Here is a 24,494-nt window from a genome sequence, read left to right as displayed (position 1 = left end):
TCAATACACAATGGAAGTCTTCCATATTCTCCCAAAACTTTATAATCATTTACAGAAGTATTTACACCCAAAAGATCTGTACACTATTGAATCTGAACTTGCTCTAAAACATAAAAATATTAAGTGAGAATATGTTTGACCATTGAATCAAATAATTTAAAATATTCATTGTGTGAAAAAATATCCAAAAGATCTCTGGTAAGATTTTATAGCAAACATAGATTTTTTGGCTTGTGCAGCAAGTTTCTCTTTTGCTTTAGACCAAGAAAGTTTTGGTGTTAATAAACGTAATTAATATTTACTTTATATCGTGGCTACTTCCTTAAAGTAAAAAAGACGCTTAAAAAAGTAGTTGCCACGACTGGGATTTGAACCCCAGACCTCTCACACCCTAACCGAGCGCGTTACCCCTGCAGCACGGGGAAGTTATACGAAAAAAAGCCTGAATGAAATGAAATAATTCTAAATTTAGAATTTCCATTTAGGGTTTGTAATCCTAATTAATTTCGAGGTATTTTGTTCACGATAAACCTGTTGTTTAACACTGATGAACATTTTAATTTAGCGAAAATCTTCTCGCCAAAACAGTCCGACATGTATTTATTCCACTTCTCGACAGTCATATTTTTTTTTGAAAAATACGCTCTGATGTCTTCGGTAGTCGACATCGCTAAAAATAGCATTGTGTATACGCGGATTAAATTATCGGGTGTAGAAACTGATTATCGATGGTCGACTGCCCTAAAATTGTACCTGTTCTAGAGTCAACATAACATCCTTACTCTATTTTTCAGAAAGTCTAAATACCAAAATTAATGTTCATTTAGGGGGCGTTTAATTCCGATCACAATAATCCGAACTTTACAAAATATCCGAGCAATTTTCATTGATTAAAATTATATACATCCGCGTGATTGTGCATTTATTGACAATTATGTAAGCCAACGCTACTTTTTAACTTTGAATGCGTTGTAATTTGTTGGATACTTGTAACAAAATAAAAATATTTCTTTCTTTAACATCGCTAGTTTTAAGCTGTTTTGAGAACTTCTTGCGCTGTGCCAGAGATTGAATGTCAGCATTGTATTTCCTGATCTGCGATCAGAAAATACAATCAAGGGGCTGCAGACTCTGTGGTATTTTCTGATCTTTGCAATCTAAATCGTACAGTATATATGTATGTATTTTCATGTATAAATTTATTTTTATATACTATACTTCATCTTACAAGGCACCGAGATGCAGCGACAGCGTTTAAATTTTTTACTATAACAGTTTGAGTTTGATACATACGGAATTTTGCATGATTAGAGTTGCATCAAAAATCATTTATGTTTATTTTTTTCATGACAGCCACACTTATCCTTGCCCCTTTCAATTTCACACTAAATTTCATTTTCAACTTGTTTTCTTTTTACAATTGTATAAAACTTCTTAAAGTATTGCATGTAAACAAAGTAGGTATCCGCTGATTTATTACATGTATAATGTGTACTACCTAATCGCTTGTAGGTGATGCAGTGGTGATTGGGTAAAATCTATTTTTAGAATAGTGTTATTTATTATAATCTATCACAAATCACATAAGCTGATAACAGGTTAACTCATATCATGACCTAGAAAATTATGTAATTAATGCACGAGATATTCTAGAATTGCTGAGTCACGAAAAACTTTTGATCTTTTAATATAAATGTTTTGTTTAATGGAGAAATATTTATTTCCTACTTATAATTTCTAGGAATTATTGAGCTTACTCCTTAAATATAGCATAATTTGCTGTCCTACTTTTTCGACAGCGATAAATCGTTTCAGCAGTTATTTGCATATTGCGCAATAATACTACGGAGCTACAGCGTTTTTATCAATCAAATACGTTCACATTTTAACTTGGATAACTTAGTTTGAAGGTGAAAAGGCTAAATATGGAAGTTTTAAAGATATCCCGACAAAGTGGATCAGAGTCATGTACTATTTCTTGGGCTGTTATTCGGTTGAGGACACTTACTCGATTGTAGCCGATGAAATCCCATGTGTAGATGACATAGCTCTGAACGCGCCTAAGGGCGCGTCCGTCGCAAAAACAGTGCAACTTCGTGCAGCATAAACTTGTAATTGTAGTATATGGTATACAAGATTGATACACTTACTTTTGATTAACAGCAGAAAAATAAACGGAGAAAAATAAAATCCATTTTATATAGCTCAACATTTCAACCAAGTAAATGCAACCTGTATATTGGCAAAACAGTAAGGAATTTCATTAATAAACTCTTATTTTTGGGACGTTAAAATAGTACTTTAAGTTTACGACCTCTTAAGCGTGCCTGGGAAAGCTGATTCTACGCGACCTTTACTGGCTGTATGATAAGGAATGATCATATTTAATAATTACTTAGCTGTGCCAATGACATGGACTGATAATGAATTGTTTTACAACGAAATGAGTAAAAATATTGGATAGAAACAATTATCCTTTTCAAATTTAACAGTATTTTAGCTATTGTAAATGTTTACTGCACCATGACCTTTTTTTCGAATTCACAGTTCACAAACCACAAATCACATAAGCTGATAACAGGTTAACTCAAGAAAATTATGTAATTAATGCACGAGATATTCTAGAATTGCTGAGTCACGAAAAACTTTTGATCTTTTTAATATCAAAGTTTTGTTTAATGGAGAAATATTTATTTCCTACTTATAATTTCTAGGAATTATTGAGCTTACTCCTTAATTATAGCATAATTTGCTGTCCTACTTTTTCGACAGCGATAAATCGTTTCAGCAGTATTTGCATATTGCGCAATAATACTACGGAGCAACAGCGTTTTTATCAATCAAATACGTTCACATTTTAACTTGGATAACTTAATTTGAAGGTGAAAAGGCTAAATATGGAAGTTTTTAAGATATCCCGACAAAGTGGATCAAAGTCATGTACTATTTCTTGGGCTGTTATTCGGTTGAGGACACTTACTCGATTGTAGCCGACGAAATCCCATGTGTAGATGACATAGCTCTGAACGCGCCTAAGGGCGCGTCCGTCGCAAAAACAGTGCAACTTCGTGCAGCATAAACTTGTAAAAAGTAAATATATTTGTAGTATATGGAATACAAGATTGATACACTTACTTTTGATTAACAGCAGAAAAATAAACGGAGAAAAATAAAATCCATTTTATATAGCTCAACATTTCAACCAAGTAAATGCAACCTGTATATTAGCAAAACAGTAAGGAATTTTTATTAATAAACTCTTATTTTTGGGACGTAAAAATAGTACTTTAAGTTTGCGACCTCTTAAGCGTGCCTGGGAAAGCTGATTCTACGCGACCTTTACTGGCTGTATGATGAGGAATGATCATATTTAATAATAACTTAGCTGTGCCAATGACATGGACTGATAATGAATTGTTTTACAACGAAATGAGTAAAAATGTTGGATAGAAACAATAATCCTTTTCAAATTTAACAGTATTTTAGCTATTATAAATGTTTACTGCACCATGACCTTTTTTTCGAATTCACAGTTCACAAACCAATAATCAATTTACTACAGTCGATGTTTATTTTTCGTTTAAGTAAAGTCGTATTTTGAAGTGGAGCATGCGCATAAATATAATTTCTTTCGTTTGAGCAGACGAATTAGAAAGAAATTATTTTCCCTTCAATCGTGTAAGGTCTCCGATAGGGGTCGCGATTAGCGCACGAAGTATTCGTGCGTAACCGTAGTCAAGTTATGTGTCAGTTCAGCTTTGGGTTACTGACCATTCTACACGTCGATTTTTTTTGTATGATGGAAAATGAGAACGTGGCAAACGGCGGCATAAATGGCGGCTTGTCTTCACCGGGCGAAACTTCACGGGTTTAAAACCAACTTTAACGTGTTCTTGACGAATTACAAACTCAGCGGGAAGAAGTTCAATCATTGAAACAAGAATTTCAGGGCAACACCTTCAACGTGGCATCTTCCCCATTACCTCTAGTTTTTATTTATTTATTTCTTTGATTAACCCCCCCACCCCTTCCCCCGGTCTCCTGTCCCCTTCCCCTTTGTGGGCCTATTATTCAATCATTTATTTGTTTTCTTTGAATTCCTAATCAGTTAGAAATTATTTATTATTTAGTGATTAACCTGTCCGTGCTCTGTCTTTGCCCTGTCCTGTTTTTGTTTGGGGTCCGCCTGGGCTCCTTGCCGCTGGTTCTTGTTGCTGGGTCGTATGGGGGTTGCGTTCATTGAACGCCGCCTTTCCTTGTTGATCTTGTTTATCATATTTTCAGAAGTCAAGAAGTTGAGATCAGAACAAGAACTCGTCTGGAAATTCCAGGGTAACAAGATTCAATTTATTTTCAATTCAGAGCTCGAAGAATTAGCCAAACAGACTGCTTGGGCTATTGAACATTGTAAATTTGATTATTCGAAGGAGTTGTTATCAGAACTCACTGAGAAACAGAGAAAGCGCAACAAGTTGATTAGAATCGCCGACGGAAGTCCCGGGGGCTGGGACACGGTCAGATCATACGAGGCAAATCCAATCGCAAGCGACTCAGAAGATGATGCCAAAATCAACAAGGCAGAAAATCGTGCGCTTAAACGAAAAAGGTCGAGTTCCAGGGGCGGCAAGGGCGGTAAGTCTTACGATAATCATCCTGGCACATCTGGCTACTATCACGTCAAAACATGGGGAGCACCTGCACCTTCTTTTCAATCAGGGGAGCAACATACGTTTCCGAGAATGCAGTCCTTTCGTGGATTCTACGGGGCAGGAAAAGGCGGCGTTTCAGGCGCGAACTACGGTACAGCATCAGGGCCATGCTACGCATGTGGAAACCTCGGCCACTTCCGGCGGGACGGTCCAAATACAGGCGGTAGAACCCGGGGGAAACAGCAAACGACACGCAAATGAGCTACAGAACATTGACACTTTGAAAGATGAGTATAGTTTTGATTATCAAAGATTTACCAGTGACTATTTTGAGTATGAACAAGGCCAAAAGAAAATTATTGTTAGAGGCCGTTTAAGGCAGCATATTGATTTTTGGCGTTCAATTGGTACTAATCAGTATATACTTGATGTGATAGAAAACGGTTATAAGATTTTTTTATTCTTTGCCACCTGAGACATTTTTGAAAAATAACAGGTCTGCTGCAAACGAAATTCAGTTCGTTTCCGAGGCAATTCAAGATTTATTAGATCGTGCTCTTATAGAAAAATGTTCAGCTCTACCGTTTATTGTTAACCCATTAACAGTGTCTGAAAATTCTAGTAAGAAACGATTGATTTTAGATTTAAGAGCAGTCAACAGCATATTTGGAAACAGTCGGTCAAATTTGAGGATTTAAGAATAGCATTATCTTTCTTAAAGAAAGATTGTCACATGATAAAATTCGACATCACTAGCGCGTACCATTTCATTGAGATATATCCGCCACATACCGAATTTTTGGGATTTTCATGGGTTGATAAAGATAATAAGATTTCTTATTACAAGTTTCTTGTACTCCCATTTGGTTTGAGCAGCGCTTGTTATATTTTTACTGAGGTTACTAGGCCCCTAGTAAAAAATGGAGAGGAGAAAGAAAGTCATTATTGATGTTTCTTGATGATGGTTTTGGGTGTGGCCAAGATTTCAGTAAAACAGAGCAATTAGGCGTTCAAATAAAAGGTGATTTACTTTTATCTGGGTTCATTCCAAACGTGGACAAATCTGTCTGGGTTCCAGTTCAGATCATATAATTTCTAGGTGTTCTGTTAAATTCCACAGAAGGCGTTCTGTATATTCCTGAACAGAAAATACAAAAGGCGTTTTTCACAATACACTGTATTCTGAATGCTCACAAAGTGCACAGGACATTACCTGTTAGAAAAATTGCAAGTTTGATAGGGCAGGTAATTTTCATGTCTATCGTCATACGTCAAATAGGTCAAATCATGACCCGTTCGCTTAGCATAGATATCTTGAAAGCTAGGTCATGGGATTGTTTTATCCATCTTTCAAACGACAGCTTAGATCAGTTACATTTCTGGAAAGAAAATTAAGAACACTTTAATCGCAATCACTTATTTGATACTGTCAGATGCTCAAAAGTTGTTTACTCAGATGCAAGTAATTCTGGGTTCGCAGGTTACGAGGTTAGTACGGTTAACGGAGTTGCCCATGGTTTATGGTCAATTGATGAGAGTAGCAAATCCTCCACGTGGAAAGAACTGACCGCGGTTTATCGGGTTATTTGTTCATTAACTCATATTATTTTCTAATCAAAGTATCAAGTGGTTTAGTGATATCAAGGGGTTACATCAATAGTCAGGGAAGGGTCCATGAATAAGGAGTTACAAAGCATAGCAATACCAATTTTCAAGATTTGTATGTCAAAGTCCATACAATTATTCATGGAATGGATTCCCAGATCGTTTAATGAAAGAGCCGATTATTTATCAAAAGTTGTCGACTACGACGACTGGGGGGTTTCAAATGAACTTCTGTCTATGACTGAAAACCGTTTTGGCCATTTGTCAGAAGACTGGTTTGCCTTAGAACACAATGCCAAATTGGTCAAGTTCTATTCAAGGTTCTGGAGTCCTTCATCCTCGGGTGTAGATGCTTTTACCGAAAACTGGGGAATTGAATTTGGATTGTTTGTACCCCCGATCTCGCTTATAGGAAAAGTGATTAGAAAAATGAGCGCTGATTAAGCAGTAGGTGTACTTGTAGTTCCATGTTGGCCATCGGCGATTTTCTGGCCCGATTTGTGTCCAAATGGAAATTTTATTTCAAATGTATCAGACTGGTTTGATTTGCCATCTAATAGGTTGTAATATACGGCATGTAGTAATGGAAATGGTCTATTTGGTAATGCAGATCTGAAATTTAGAATGCTCCCTTTAAATCTTAATTTTAGGCACAAGGGAGATCAGTGATGCGCGTCATATGACTTGTATTATGATCATTTGTCTCCCTTGGATTGCACAAGACAATTTTTTGTAACGTATCTTTGTTGTAAATATCTTGTAACTTTATCTAATAAAGACAGTTTTTTGTTGATTAAATTATAGGTAGCTTTGAATAAGTTTTAAAGGCAATATTTGCCGTGAACAAGTTAGAAAGGCAGCTTTGCCGTGAACAAGTTATAATGGCAGCTTTGCCGTGAATAAATTTTAAAGGCAGTATTTGCCGTGAACAAGTTATAATGGCAGTTTTGCCGTGAACAAGTTATAATGGCAGCTTTGCCGCGAACAAGTTATAATGACAGTTTTGTCGTGAACAAGTTATAAAGGCAGCTTTGCTATGAATAAGTTATAAATGTAGTTTTGCCGGGAACAATTTATAATGGCAGCTTTGCCGTGAACAAGTAATAATGGCAGCTTTGCCGTGAACAAGTTATAATGGCGGCTTTGCCGTGAACAAGTAATAATGGCAGCTTTGCCGTGAACAAGTTATAATGGCGGCTTTGCCGTGAACAAGTTATAATAGCAGCTTTGCCGTAACAATTTATAAATAAGTGTCTTATTATCTCTCTATTTAATGAAACAATAATAGTAGATTGTAACGAATTTGTACACTATAGTTTGTTGTCGTTTTCATAGACTAATTATTCCGTTAGTTATGTTTTTTTAGAAACATATATTATTGTCTCTATATAATGTTCTACACAGACATGATAATTAAATCTTTGTTTTATACATCTATTCTTACAGAACCATAGAGAAGAGATCGAACAGCTACCAGATTTTTTTGGCGGACAAGGTGGACCTACTCCCCGGCGTTTTACAAAGATCACGAGCAGACAACACGTGCAAAAAGTATGAACATGCATTTTTTTCGTTGGAAAAAGTGGGGCGTGTGTAATGGGCTGGGGAGTGGGGACATTTTGCCCGCTAAAACTTTGACTGTAGCAATATATCTTACATCTTTAATTCAAACTGCAAATACTCCGAGTCCAATTATAACAGCATTTTATGCCTTAAAATGGTTTCATGATATTTTTGGTTTGAGGTCTCCGACTGATTCTAAGACCGTGATTAATGTTCTTGAAGCAGCCAAAAAGAATCTTGGCAAAAACTACCAACAAAAAGCTACCCATGACAGTAGACATTTTACTAGCTATGTACAACAGGCTGCAATTTAAAAAATCAAAGAATTATTTGTGCATCTTTGTTAGCGTTCGCAGGTTTTATGCGCAGTTCTGAATTACTGAATATAAAGATATCTGATTTGATATTTGAAGAGACATATTTAGCTATCTTTGTTGAAGGAAGTAAAACCGATAAATATAGAGATGGTTCGTGGATTATGATCGCAAAATCGGGTACTTGTTTATGCCCTGTGCGTAATACTCTTTTGTATATTGAATGGGCAAATTTTCAGAACAATGATCACTTATTTTGTAATATAAGTAGTACTGCTAAAGGTTATACCATTAGGAAGGATCTCAAAGTTATGTCTTATACTACATTAAGAGATCAGTTTAAAGCGGCTTTTGCACCGCATGTTAGTAATTTATCACAATATTGTTTGCATTCTTTGAGGTCTGGTGGCGCTTCGGCGGCTGCAAACAACGGTGTAAAAGACAGAATGTTTAAACGCCATGGGCGTTGGGTTAGCGAAAGAGCTAAAGACGGTTATGTGAAAGATAATTTAGAAGAAAGGCTTTCTGTGTCTCGTTCATAAGGTTTGTGATATGTAATGCCATACTGTGGTTATGTTAATACATAATTATATAAATCATCGTTTTGTTTCGCCAATATTATAAGCAGTCAGTACTGTGCGGCAATTTAACCCGTTCTTTTAAATTTTTAGTATAGCGACCCAAGTGCTATCCGCAATTAAATATGAATTTATGAAATGATAATTGTGTTTGGTTGTTTCTTCTTAGTTAAGGAGACGATATAAGGTTTAAGGGAAATATAATTTCTTTCGTTTGAGCAGACGAATTAGAAAGAAATTATTTTCCCTTCAATCGTGTAAAGTCTCCGATATAAAGTAGATATATTGGCGAAACAAATCTTGTGTCTCAATTTAAATCATTATGTTTATAGTGTGTGACAATTCTTGAAGAATTTGAATATTTATCTATAAATGTGTGATGAACGTTTTACAAGGGGCAGGACGTGAAGTGGTTGCACACTTGGTTCAAGCGAGCGAATTGGTTGCAAACTTGACAAAATGGCGAACACGGCGTGATTTTTTGAAACGGGTGAACGAATTTTTGCCAGGCAAGTGGGTTTCTTTGTTATTTTGAAGTTCATTAGTATGTCTATTCCATAATGCAATATATATACCACACTCGGTTAAAGGTTTCAGCATCCTAGATTCTGTTTTGACGAAGTTATTGAAGATATAAACTGATCATGTAGATATTTATAAAATTTGACATGTGACTTTTCTGGTCGGTTTTTCTCCTAATTTATTCGAATTTGTAAGTTTTGAACTGCATTTAACAATAACAAAATATGTTTCTGTCAATGCTGTACAAATGGCTTAGTTCGCAAGTCCGAAGATAACGTTCAATACACAAAAATATACAATGTTCAAGCACATTTTGGTTGCAGACTTATACTTCAAGCATTTTTGGTTGCAAACTTATTCTTATTCTATTGAAATCCGTAGTAAAACTTTGCAAAAGAAGTGTAGAAGACATATTTTCAATGGCAATTATTGACATTTATGTTCTGTTACTTGTTTTTGTTATAAATGTTATTTATACTTTCTTCTTTTACAACAAATATGTACTTTATGTTTCAAATTACATGGTTCTCAGTTCAATACTATAATCATCAGTAAAAGCCTGCAAACAAAATAATAGCATATAGAAAAATATTTATTGATACTTCAATTCTAAAATATGTCATCATATGTAAAATGCAAATGGAAACTACATACAAAACAAACGTATGTGAGAGTACTGTTGTATGTAAGTGAATTATTTTCATCATAAACATAAGGACATGTGCACACATACGATATTACTCGGCAAAATTTCCAAAGTTTATCAAAACCACAAGAAATGTTAATTTGTTTGTTTCGTATGTAAAGATCAGCAGTTCTTAAGACATAAATTATGTATATATATATATATATATGTTTGATATTATGTACAAATGTGTGGTTTGGTCAGTATAGCGACCCAAGTGATTTCCGCAATTAAATATGAATTTATGAAATGATAATTGTGTTTGGTTGTTTCTTCTTAGTTAAGGAGACGATATAAGGTTTAATTGAACAATGTTTGTATACTGGTTCTAATGATTTTAGGCTATAAATGAGACTCATTAAACTGAATTTGATACGCAAAAATGGATGCGGCCAGCAATTAATCTCAACACTGTGGAGAGCTTCAATAAGATCATGTTGTATCACAACAAAGGTAGCAGACGATTCGCGACACGTTCCATTGGACCTTGAACACATACTTTTTTGTGAATAATTTATTATTAAGTTAATCCTAGGATGAAGCCTTTATTTGACAGTATATCAATCACCTGTGCAATGTGGCACGTGGAACCATTTCATATCATAACCAAAGCTGTGTGCAAAGACAGAGCGTACACACGTCAATGAAATTACAAATTAACTAATCCTTTCTAATTTACTTACCATTGTTTTCCGTGAAATTTACTTCAGCAGTTTTCCTACAAAGGCGGGCGTACATGAATGTACATTTGGAATACTTCGTAATTGATTCACACATAGACTTAAACTGCCAATAAGCAAATAAGCAGTTGGCAGTGAGCAATAGGCTGTCGTTTATGGAATTCCGTAGAAAATTCATAAAAAGAATGACATTTTATAAATAGAAAATTTATTAGGCGATATTGAAAACAACAACAAAAACAACAACAACAACAACAACAAAAACCAACACACACACACACACACGCACGCACACACGCTCGCACGCACGCACGCACACACACAGACACACACACACACACACAACAACAACACAGTCAATTTCGAAAAAGTTTAGAAAATATTACCGAAATCCCTGACATTTCAAACACTCATTTACAAGGGCTTAATGTCACTGATAAGCCGACTCATCACATTTGTGATTACCCAACACGTGTTACAGAAACTTGTTGTGAAATAAAAGTCTTGGAATCAAAGCAATAAGTGTTGATCAGTTTGAATATGGTTGCAAGAAGTCAATTCATTTTGATGGGAAAAAACCGCAAACTGACAAGAAAAATATTATCTAGTGAAAGACTAGCAACAGTGAAAATAATGAAAAATAAGGATTGCAATGGCAAATTATCTCTTCAGTAGCCCAAATACTCAAACTAATCGCATGTGTATTATGTGAACATGAATGTAGATACAAATATGAAATATGTATTAAATCAAAATATTTTTTGTCATTTTACGACTGAAAGACCCAATCACACAACTTTTATGTCGTCATGGAACCGTTCCAAACTAAAAAAAAAAAACAAAAAAAAAAAAAAACAAAACAATAATAGTCTTGATCTTGACTTATTACACCCTATCAACTAAATGAAAATGGCAAAAAGACATATACATGTAGTTGTTTGAGTGTCAAGAATATAAACAAGAGCATAGAATGTTCTTATATTGTAGATAAAATGCAAATATGTAGCTGACAGTGACGTTCACCAATACTAACACTATTTACCTTGATTTTTACCTTATCAAACAAGTTATATTGGTAGATATGAAGAAGAAGAAGAAGAAGAAGAAGAAGAAGAAGAAAATTTTATTTGACTTATACATTTACATGTATCTCGTTTTACATCAACTTGTAATATATAGAAACTTTTTGTCACGGTTGGTATTGAAATGTAATAGTATAATAAATGTTTCAGTTTATACATTATGGAGAATAAGCTCTAATAAATATGAATTAGATATTGTATAACAGCAATTTTTCACTAATAAAGTGTCTAACAGTGAATATAATGAACCTTGTTATAGTCTAATATATGAATTCAATAAATCATTTCTTTTTATTTGGGCTAAATAAATAATTTTGCTAAGATTGTGCAGAACTAATTTGATGTTCGACTTAAGCATATCTATGACTTTGTACATACTAGGTCTATGATAAAAATGACGATAATTAATCGAAGTCCTAAACCATGGCAAACAAATTCTTTTTGTTTATACACTTCAATAGCCATTATATAGATGAAAGGAAATGTCTTTCGCAAATAAATTTATTCTATATTGTCGTAAATGTTATTGTCGTGTCTGCCAGGATGATCAATTAATGAATAGTATCCCACGCCAGTTCCACCTGCGTCAGTATTTGACAATCTCCATTCTATTTCCACAACATTTATATACACCTGACTCGTACTCGTTCGATTTCCTCGTCTACACAAAATACATAAAAATGTTTATAAATATCTCTATTTGAATTTCTTATCTTCATTTTAACAATTAATAGGAAAGTAACTAAAACTAATCAATATATAACAGATGTCATTAGATTCATATACATGTATCTATCTGTTATTTCAAGTGTGATAATTATTGCCGTGATACTTGCTCTTTGACATTGTATATGAAAAGAAATCTAAAATAGTTTCTGACTCAATGACTTTGAGAGGGATGCTACAAATGAGAGCACATCTACTTAAATACTATAGAAACAAAGTTACATCCTCTGACAACTGCATCAGGGAATCGATTCTTTTAATTATATGTCTACAATGTTGAGTTTGACTGTAAGATGGTGGTCGAGAGTCCCCAAACAGAGCGGGATTTTATGTTACGAAGTTTAGATGTCAGTTTTAATAATATAATAGCAAAGCAAAGATATAGCGTGAAAAAAAATCGAAAAAAGATTAGATTTGTCTATAATATTCTTTTGTACATGTTTTGTGAATTTACGTGTCATTTCAATATTTATACGTAACAGGCAAATTTTTATCATAATCAATAAATCATATCATAATAAGCATTACATGTTGACAAATGATAACGCATGTACCTTTCCGGGTCCATTCCGGGTCTATTATCTGCTTGAGTGTCTAGGAATAAAGAAAAGAAAGCAAATGAGTGTTACTTAAATGCAGTAATGTGAGATGATTTATCCGCATTTGTTTGTATGAAACAAGCGTTTCCCGTTTAAACCGTGAATTGTACGCATTGAATAGGAACGTCTACACTATATCGATTGACGGAATTAATTCTTTTGAACGTTTTGCAAATTCTGTTGTAATATGCAAAGTGAATAAAAATACAGCTTAAATATGAACATGAATACGAACTGTGAACTGTTTGATCACAACATACATCTGTGAAACTGTCAAAGAGAACATTTCAGGCACTTAAAATCATTTATCCAGTACGAGTCCGACTCCTTGGACATTTCAACACTCATTAATGAGATAATAAAATTATATATTTATTTGTTAAATAAATAATTGAAGCAACTATTACATTTTGAATAAATCTGGTGTCAGGACAAACAAGAGGGCCATGATGGCCCTGAGGTCGCTCACCTGTATAAAGGCCCCCGGAGCGGGGCCAGTTTAATCCCCAGGGCTTTTATTTGAACAAACTTAAAAGACACTCATTAGAAGATGTTTCACAATGTTAAGTTTGTTAAGTTTTTACTACACACATAATGAAAAACAATGATCTCCCCCCCCCTCCAGCAGGGCCAATTTTCACCCGAGGGCTTTTATTTGAACAAACTTGGTAGACATCCATAAGAAGATGTTTCATGCTAAACATCTAAGCCCTAGCTCATTGGGTTTTTTAAAAGAAGTTATTTTAAGTTTTTACTATACACATATAGTTAAAAACAATGATACCACTGGGGCGGGCCAGTTTTGACCCCAGGGCTTTTATTTGGACAAACTTTGTAGACACTTACTAGAAGATGTTTCATGCTTAATATCTAAACTCTAGCTATTTGGTTTTTTTTTCAAAGAAGATTTTTAAGTTTTTGCTATACACATATAAGGAAAATCAGTGACCCCCAGGGGCGGGGCCAATTTTGACCCCAGGGCTTTTATTTGAACAAACTTTGTAGACACTCACTAGAACATGTTTCATGCTTAATATCTAAACTCTAGCTATTTGGGTTTTTTCAAAGAAGATTTTTTAAGTTTTTGCTATACACATGTAAGGAAAATCAATGACCCCCGGGGCGGAGCCAATTTTGACCCCAGGGCTTTTATTTGAACAAACTTGGTAGACACCCATTAGAACATGTTTCATGCTAAATATCTTAGCTCTAGCTCTTTGAGTTCTTTAAAAGAAGATTTTTTAAGTTTTTACTATATACATATAGGGAAAATCAATGACCCCATGGGGCGGGGCCAATTTTGACCCCAGGGCTTTTATTTGAGCAAACTTGGTAGACACTCATTAGAAGATGTTTCATGCTGATTATCTTAGCTCTAGCTCTTTGGGTTGTTTAAAAGAAGACTTTTTAAGTTTTTACTATATGCATATAGGGAAAATCAATGACCCCCTGGGGCGGGGCCAATTTTAACCCCAGGGCTCTTATTTGGACAAACTTGGTAGACATCCATTAGAACATGCTTCATGCTGAATATCTTTGCTCTATCTCTTTGGGTTCTTTAAAAGAAGATTTTTTAAGTTTTTACTATATGCATATAGGGAAAATCAATGACACCCTGGGGCGGGGCCAATTTTGACCCCAGGGATTTTATTTGAACAAACTTGGTAGACACTCACTAGAAGATGTTTCATGCCAAATATCTAAGCTCTAGATCTTAGGGTTTTTTAAAAGAAGATATTTAAAGTTTTTTTCTTTCGGTTGCCATGGCAATCAGAGTTCTCCATGGAATTAAATTCTTTGAACAATTTTTAAAGGTGACCACAAAGGAACATTCCTGTAAAGTTTGGATGAAATTGGCTTAGTGGTTTATGAGGAGATGTCATTTAAAGTAAAAGTTTACGGACGGACGGACGGACGGAAGTTCTCACAGGACAGTAATTATGTGGCTACTCTATTGTTCTCTCTATTGTTCTTTTTAGCCACACAAAAGGAAATAGCCACACAAAAGCATTACGGAATGAATGACATCAAAGAGAAATAACAGTTACCTATTGTCCCTCTAGCCACATAATTACTGTCCTGTGAGACGACGGACGGACGCCGGACGAAAAGCGATCACAAAAGCTCACCCTGTCACTTTGTGACAGGTGAGCTAATAAAACCAATATAGTGGACATTTTTACTATAAATATGAGATAGATACTTTTTTAAATAATTTTTTGGATGATCCGCCAACTTGCAATTGATTTAATGGCACATTGTAATATTTCAAAGGTAATAATGATTATTATATATTTTGTTTCATTTTTAATATTTATAGAGGATATCTAATTTTCTTTATGAATACCGGATTTATTTTCATCGAGTGGTATGACAATAAATATTTCACCCGAGTGAAATTTGATAATTTTCATACCATCAGATAAAATAATAATAAAAGAAGTTTCTGTTTATTACAAAACCTTCCTCTTTTTTTGACCTTACAATTCGAAAGACTTCCCCTTTATTTTTGTGTAAAGGGTGAACTGACAAAAAGGTAGTCGGGCAAAATACATGTGAAAATGCGGAAAATATGTTTCAGTGCAGTAAAAAAATTATTTCTACAGTAAATAAACGGAAAATTAAAAATAACCTGCATTTTGTTTTATCATTATTTTTCAATGTTTCATTTATAAGTATATGATAATTTGTAGATATCGGTACTTATTAATAATTGGTTTAGCCTACGCAATGAACAACTGTGCTAAAATAGTAGTTTCAAATTTGACGGTATTTTTGACCTGTTCCATTATTATTCAATAACATTGACTCGTATATAATTCTGATTTACATTTGTTTAATCAGGTTTTTTGGTCAAATCGACTAGCAAAGCCGGTCCGGCATAGAATGCATTTTGAAAGATTAATCGTTTGTCAACTAAATACATTGTATTCTATATACAGATGTGAAACGGAAATTAAAGGAGCTCGTCTGAGGAAAAAAACATGAAAACACAAAATTTAAAGTTTGATATAGATCAAGTAATGCACTTAAAATTGAAAAATCCGCCAATAATAAAAAAACTACGTACACTCAGATTCAAATCGAAAATAGATAGTAAAAACAATTCTTAGCTCTAATAAAAAGTTGTAAACTTTCATATACGGATGAATTTTTACATTAAAAATGATTTTTGTGGAAAACGATGTAATGGAATAATCACATGTTGTAGGTTAAGACATATATCATATAGATCACAAATCTTGGAAAAAATATTTCCAGCAACCTCAATGACGTCCCTTTAACATCAGCGTGAAATAAAAATATTTATATCTGAATATATTTTATTTCTTATATCAACCATTTTGTTTGATAGAGCACTGGGAAATCCGGTTCAATCCTACCAGTCACTCTCTGGTTGGGATTTACTAATCCTCTACCAACCGCAATGGTGGATTCTAATAAAGTTTATAAAGCGTTTTATGTTACTCTTTATCAATGTAATCAGTGATCTTCCATAACTGGCACCTTGTGATTTTCAAATTTAAAAATATAAAACTTTTTTAACCAATCTTATGAACTTAGTCTCGTTTTCATTTTCCGAGCCCAAAAAATCCGCATCAAATGCAAATTCTACTCAGTCTAGCTTCTTTTTCATTTTCTCAATCAAAATCTACACTCAGAGGCACTTATAACCCGACACTGACATTTTTCTGTATAAATAGGTTATTTGTGAAAGGATTTTATTCAAATTTAGACTTTACAAAATTCAACATATCATACTTCCTACTTGGAATTCATCGGTAAGAAAATAGAAATAAAAGCAAAACAAATAGGCTACTGTTAAATGAAAAATCTCAGAATGACTGTAAAAATCATAACACAATGAACAGTCTCTGAATTCCATTAAATCTGTATGTTTACCAGTTCTAACACTTTGTATGTCCTCTTAATTGGCTACAACAAATTACACACCTCTGCCTCACAGTTCCCTATTCCTAAATAAGGACTTGCTCGTGTTCCAGCAAATTGAGAGAAGCCTTTGTCCGCCTTCTCACACGCCTGTTTAATTCAGCCGACAAGTGTGATGTTTAGACCCGGTGACTTGGAATGCAGGAGTTGCTGGAACTCGAGGAAGCCCTTATTCAGGAATGGAAAAATATTCCCCAAGACATCAATACGTCATAACCATGAGACAGGTGTTTACACTTTGTTATAGCCATGGATGACACAGAAAATATTAGAACTGGTTATTATACAGAATCAGTTGGATTTAGTCTTTTCATTGTGTTACGATATTTACAGTCATTTTGTGATTTTTCATTTTGCAGTAACATATTTGTTTTGTTATTTTCTCTATCTTTTTGTTAATGAATTGGAAATAAAATTCTAGGAAATAAGTATGATATGTTGAATTTGGTTTGTTCAAAAACTAAACAAAATCCGTTCACAAATTACCAACTTATACCGAAAAATGTAAGTGTCGGGTTATAAGTGCCCCTGAGTGTATATCAAATTCATTTCGAACTCTTCTAGCCTCTAGCAATAATATTATCCAAAACTCTACTATCCGTAAATATCTTGTAATGTATAAAGGATAACGAGCCAACTCACCATAAACTGCTGCACTGCATGTATTCAGTTAAACATTTAGTATTTTTTATACAAAACTTAAGATGGAGTTTTTCAATTTCTATTGATTTACTATTTCCGATGCATAACAAAGAATGGATCCGACAAACGCATCGAACAGTTGACATAATATTTTCGGATTAAATTTTTGCTTTTTACAATTCAAATGTAGAACATTAAAATTTTAATGCTTTTGAAGCTTTTCCTATTATCTGTTCCTGATTTTAAGCAAAAGTGCCCGTGTAATTAAAAACAACTATAAGGTATTTAAATTTACTAAAAAATCGAGATTTTTTACCATTATACAAAAATTCTTCATGAGATAACAAGCCACCACGCTGTCTAAAAAACATTGCTTTTGTTTTAGCAATAGTGACTCCATTTTTCTTAGAATGAATAAAGAAGACTTAAAAGGTTAAAACCGTACTAAACACGGCAGAACAATATTTTGGTACGGAACATTTTATGTTTACGCACAATATTCAGGTATGTTTAATAAGAGTTAGAGTTTAATTCATTTATTCCATAAGGCTATTCGCCCGAGATGGCAATAAAAGCATACATATATACATGTACAATACAAAATGAGCATGATTTATGTGCATAATACAGCGAACAAAATTAATATTAGATCTACATAAACTTTTCATTGAAGAAGGTCAAGCATGACATAAGAAAGCTTAATAGTCTTAATAATTTCATTTCATATCATTTAAAGTATGACTTTAATATAAATTTGTTAAGACTATAAATATCTGAAAAACATTATTTTCTCCTTAAATTACAATCAGAATTTGTTATATATAATATACATTGAGATACATGTAGTAAAAACAGAATATGTTTTTGATCTTTCTCGTAAAAAGAAAAGATAAACCCCCCTTGCATGAATTTAGTACAATTAATAACAATATTTATATATATATGTATATTAAAAACATACAAATTACATCCATTTTAACTACCAGCCTTACCGAAACGAAATGCAAGACGGATATCATGGATTAAATTTAAGCATGAAACATGAAAATTGCATAAATATTAATTTTCTACATGTCTTTTTTTTTATCTAGAACGATGTTTTAAATTCACATTTTACAACTATGCATATAAGTAGGTTTACAAGAAAAATAAGTCATTACTCAACTGAACCGTATAGCATTTCATTTCTCTTTTCAAAATATTTATATACAAAAATTCCCAGTTTCTTTCTCTTTGTATCATTTTCATTGTTTAACAATTCAATAAATTTTACCATATTTGGATGTTTCCAGTATTTTTTATGAATAAATTGTTTCCTTAATTCAGTATACATTGAACATTCTAATATTAAATGATATTCATCCTCTAAAACATTACAAATTAAACATTTTCGTTCATTAACTGGAGTTCTTGTAGGTCTGGACCAACGTCCAGCCTCTATTTGTAGCCTATGAGAGGAAACTCGTAATCTTACCATAGCTGGCACAATTTGTTTGCATTAAAAATATCTAGATATGATTGAAACTCAAAATTTGCTATTGTCCTATAAAATAAAGCTCTACTAGAGTTATGTAATAATAAAGACATTCTATGTTAGGCCTACAACTCGTTTGAGAATCGACCATACGTTTATACTTTTATAAAATTTGTTTCATTATTTTGAATCCTAATATTAGGAATAAATTAATTAACGTAATTAAATACATTTAATTCTTATATTAAGTATAAAAGAATAAATGCAAGAAGATGAAACTGTCGGACAGACCTAATATAATAACGTGAAAAAAATAAAAAAATAAACTTACCATTTATTGTTGGGTCAGAATTACGTTTCTTCTTTACAACAACAACAACAACAACTGATGCGATGATGGCTACAATAGCTGTTCCTATGGTTATTCCAATGATCATGTACATCTTTTTGTTTTCTCGATATGAAAGTTGGTTGATCATTTCTGAAAATAAAGTTTAAGAAAGTAAAACAAAAACAAACAAACAAACAAAAAGAAAAAAACAACAACAAAAAAACAAACAACATGACTGGTGTTTTTTTCGTCGTGCAACTCGCATTATTGACACGAGAACTGTATAATGTATAATCATTTGCATACATAGCATATATAAAATGAGAAACATAACCATTTAAAAGTTCACTTAGTGTTAATATATGAGTATTAAGATCTTATTTAATTCAGTATTTACTAGTATTTACAATGATTTTTAATTCTTTGATAAATATATCTTAAAGCTGCGTGCTGATAATAGCATTACAATGAGAAATTAAATATAGATTGATCGATAACCTTTTTGATGACGTCATTTAAACTGACTCCACAATTACATGTATATTTAAAAAAGATTTAAATGTATTTTGATTAATATAATCATAACGATAGTTAAAGTCGTTAGCTCAGAATATCCGAATGCATCGTTCTCTACATTAAGCATACATTTTGCAGTTTCTCATATCACTACGAAATGAATTGTGTACGATTGAAATAATGCTGATAAAGTATATTTTACCAGTTTCACATGTTCGACCTGTGAATCCAATATCACAGGTACAGGTACAATATCACATGTACAATGATAACCATGATCAACGGACATTTCTAAAAATGTCATTCAGAATGTATCGGCAATTTCCTTTTTAAAGTGATAATGCGGGTAAAAAAATACGGACGGATCAATCTGATTAAAATCAGCTCCTAAATAACGCTACGCATTAGGATCTGGCTACAACCAAATAGGTTGTCACTTTCTGTTATCTTTTAAAAACAACCAGACATCGGCAAGCTTTCATATTTTTGAAAGCGAACAGGTTTCTGATTTAAGCCGTTGGAAAACCAATACTGGGTAGGTAACTTTCATGATTCAGGGAACAAACATGCCGTTGTTGATATAGCCGGCAGAAAAACTTGGAAAACAATCTTGAGTATATTATTTCCAGGTAATTTGCTAAAAATTACTCCAAACATTTTAATCGCTAACAAAAATCAACATTTTGTTTAACTTTCACGGACAACAACATTTTGATACTTCGTCTTAAGTGTGGTCATCCAAGAATTTTAGATTCAGTTAGAAAATTTTGAAAAGCTGAGAGAGGAGAAACAAATACGCGATCAAACAAAAAAAAAAATAATAAAAAAACAACACCACCACCAACAACGACAAAACATCAGCGCGATGTTGTTAACGTCAAAAGTTTATTTATGCGATTCCAAATGAACATATATTATTATGATAAATTTTAATTTAAGTACTTTTGACATACTCCTGTAAAAGTTTAAATATACAAAAACTTGCTCATTTACACATACGCGAACATTCGCAGTATGAAATTCAAAATACCCGCTGATGTAATGGTATGATGCTCGTATTGTGTGCAAGTAGTTGTTGGTCCGAGTCTCAGGCGATTATATTTCTTTCTTTGCAACACATAAGACATTATCAGAGTAGTATTAATCAAAGGATTGGACTGACAAGAAACGGAGGTTGCGTTTAATGTCACAAAGGGCAATAATTATTAGTATAAACCATGTCGGACTTTAAAGCTTTGAGAAAATGACCCCTAAAAAGGTAATGAAGACATATCAATTTTTTTAAGATCACAAATGGTCATAATTGAGTAAAATACTCTTCCACAGTTTATGGGCCTTATATTATAATCTTCAATTATGATCCAAAGACATGTATAAGATTTCAATTGAATACACCATTGAATACATTTAATGGATGGAAGATGTATGAGTTTTGTGCTACAATTTCTATTTTAGATTATTCAATATAGACTTACATTGTCAAACATTAATAATCTCTAAAGGGTGAAAGAATGCCATATAAAAATGTTATGTTATGTTTAAAAGTAATTATATCAGTATTTGTTAGGTTTGATACAAACATTTGTGGTGGTGTTGGTACTTTACATTCCGGATCACGAATTTACCAGAGCACAGTTCAGCTACCGCATCGTTCCTGAGCAGTCTTGTGAAGCAGTTTATCAGTTTTAATGGTCTTCACTTTCGCAAAAACTGATAACTTCTGCACATGCCAGAGCAGAGGTACAGTGTAAATGACCGTAGAAAGGATTTCATGATCAATCACAACGAAAGTGACCTGCACCGTCCGGGAATCGAACCGGGATTGCCTAAATCGCAGTCCAGCACACAAAGCTAACCGGACGGTGCATAATAAATATATTTGTCTTACTAAGAAGATTAAATAAGAGATTTTTCTTCACTATCAAAACAACAAAGGCACTTACAGTTAATAATATGTTGATAATTTACACGTTAATTAATACAATAAAATGATAAAAAAACCTACAAATAATAATAAACCAGGCATTCAAAAGCACAAAATACGAGCGTTGTGCCTTAAATAATAAATCATGCTTACAAATAATTTTCCCTTTTTATTAACTCCCTTTACATTACTAACATGAACACCCATGGACATTCACCTAATGTTCATGATTTTTTTTTTTAAATCTGATAATTCTACTTTAATAAAGCCAACAAAGTGTGCTTAATATCTATGCTCTGTACTTTATAGGTTGGAGGAAAAGACTTTAAGACGAGTATTATACAATGGTTAATATTATTGCATAGTAGTTTTAGTTTCCATCCACTGGTTCAAAAGATAGAGACCAGACACGAAACCTGCTAACAGGTGGAAGGACGGGCGACAAGGTGCATAAAATTATACCCCGATTTTTTTTCGGGCGTATAAAAATAATATTTGTTTAAAAGTTAACTTCACGAGATACATTACAAAGTCCACTCACTTTAGAGAAAACAATGAACATAATGTCCATTTAAATTTAGGGAATGAAGAATGAATTTTAAAAAAAAATATGTATACAAAATTCAATATATATTATATATACAAATTATAGTTAGCTTTGACATGTACACAGTCATTCAGTTATGAAAACACTTGTGACTTTTCTACCTATATTAAAAGTGCACATTTATCTGTTTCACATTTCTTCTACTGTAGAGTACAGAAGAAAAAACATATTTTAGCTAGTAACTTTTTTTCCTTCACAATTTAAACTGTCGGTTTAAAAGTGGATATATAAGCAATTAATTCTCATTAGTATGTAAATCATATAAATGCAAAAATACTAAAAACCCAACTTTTACTAAAGCCCACTGGCTCTTTATTCAGCTGTGTCTTTATTTTCAATTATATAGAGGATATTTGTTTGTTTGTGTGTAAGATGAAATTTTATTTCATTGAGTGGGCTTTAAAAACAGTATTCTTACGAGTGACGTAGCCACGAGTGAGAATACTGTTTCTAAAGTTCACGAGATGAAATAAAATTACATCTTACACAACAAACAAACAAATTTTCTTTTTATTTTATGCTTAAAAACAAGTTAAAACGAAATTTCCATAATATTAACGTTAATATTAAAATCTGTTTTCCCCATTGAGAGCCCCATTTAGTCGGAATTTCTCATTAAATACAAGAAGTCTTGAGCTGAAAAATAAGCAATCAACATTAAATGACGGTGATATTATTCATTTTATTAAAAGATATGAATGTTCGCTTGTTTTAATAATAAAAACAAACAATTCTTGTAGGAGAAAAAGTCCGACCATCCATCCAAATTTCTGTTACTTACTGCGAATTTATATGAGACCTTGCTTTGTTAAATGTAAGCGGCAGCCATTTTTTAAAGTTGTGTATTTCACGGGAGGAAAATAATTGTGTTTGATTCAGAGGGATATCATTTGGATTTGTTAGTCATACACCTTTCTAAAAGAAAGAAAACTTTATTGAGGATTGTAACAGACAAAAAAAAAGTGTTGACAGATGTGAAAACATTAAAAAAAACAGCTAGGAAAATGGAAAACTTGGAAGCTGGCTCAGGAACGCTGGGTTGTTTACTTATTCTTATTCGGCTGATGGCTGTCATTGCTTTTCAATTTTTCATAAAGCATACGGCAGTTATTGCTCGTAGGATACTTTAATATGTCACCAAGAGCAGTTTTGCATGTGGAAGGAATGTATTTTTCAGACTGTAAAAATGAAACAAAAAAATTAGAGACGAAATTTGGTGATTGGAATTTGAATGAATAGAAGTAAGTTTTTTTCTTTTTATTACTTTTGACATTTAAGTTTTTTTTATCAATTTCAGCTTTGCTTTTTCTTTAAACAGGCTGACATTGTCAGAATTGTCAGTAAAAATAAAATTGAGGTACCACATGGGGAAAATCTTAAAAAAGTAGTTTCGTCATTAAAAAGTGTGAAATTATATTTTATTAATTTTCACTGTGAAATTATCAAATATAATTTATACAGATAAATCAGTAATCCACTGAAAAGCATAAAATAAAACACTAATAACAGGGGAATCAAACTTTGTGTGATTGTAACTTTTCTATGAGATGATTAAATAGATCAACATCTATCATGACCAGTATGTTCGACATAATACTTTTAATGACATTTACATTAAGTATGCTTATGTTGGCGTCATATTAGTCTACATAAAGTTGCAATTAAAATAAATTCGCAGTAAATATTTTCGTTTTAAATTATATTTTACCAGTTTCACATGTTCGACCTGTGAATCCAATATCACAAGTACAATGATAATCATTGACAGCATCTGTACAGTTACCATTGTTAAGACAAGGTAGGGATTGGCAGTCATCTATATCTGTAAGAAAAAAAAATAAAATGGAGATAATTTTACGTGTTTTTTTTTCATAAGTAAACAACTTTCTCACATAAAAATTTCTTCGTTGTGCCAAAATGACTGTATGGCCATCCAAGTGGTCAGTGAATAGGTACAAATCCAAATTACTTGACATTTTGTCATATAATAGACGTTATCCAGAACTGCGCAAAATAGTTTTTCAAGCTTTACCGCATACATTTTGC

The 24,494-nt window shown here is 32.9% G+C and overlaps 1 protein-coding gene across 1 annotated transcript; it reads right to left on the bottom strand.

The window, feature by feature from the left end:
• Positions 1-10,934: 10,934 nt before the first annotated feature.
• On the bottom strand, positions 10,935-19,545 carry LOC132719131 (uncharacterized). Its single transcript, XM_060702873.1, has 3 exons — positions 19,402-19,545; positions 12,959-12,998; positions 10,935-12,339 (listed from the first exon to the last, which is right to left on the bottom strand). Exons 1-3 carry the CDS (start codon positions 19,511-19,513, stop codon positions 12,180-12,182), a joined length of 312 nt encoding a protein of 103 aa, XP_060558856.1. The 5' UTR covers positions 19,514-19,545; the 3' UTR covers positions 10,935-12,179.
• Positions 19,546-24,494: the final 4,949 nt, after the last annotated feature.

The sequence above is a fragment of the Ruditapes philippinarum genome, unplaced genomic scaffold, assembly GCF_026571515.1.
Source record: "Ruditapes philippinarum isolate M1 unplaced genomic scaffold, ASM2657151v2 ctg1182_1_1_1_1, whole genome shotgun sequence".
Taxonomy (NCBI): Eukaryota; Metazoa; Mollusca; class Bivalvia; order Venerida; family Veneridae; genus Ruditapes; species Ruditapes philippinarum.
The sequence above is the reverse complement of the archived record's forward strand: the minus strand, read 5'-3'. Positions and strand labels throughout refer to the sequence as shown.

Excerpts from the sequence above, each read along its gene's own strand:
- LOC132719131 (XM_060702873.1), bottom strand. The coding sequence starts at position 19,513 with ATGTACATGATCATTGGAATAACCATAGGAACAGCTATTGTAGCCATC. Across the intron at positions 12,999-19,401 it reads TTCTGACCCAACAATAAATG|ACACTCAAGCAGATAATAGA; the intron begins GTAAGTTTATTT and ends CTTTATTCCTAG. Across the intron at positions 12,340-12,958 it reads CCCGGAATGGACCCGGAAAG|ACGAGGAAATCGAACGAGTA; the intron begins GTACATGCGTTA and ends TATTTTGTGTAG.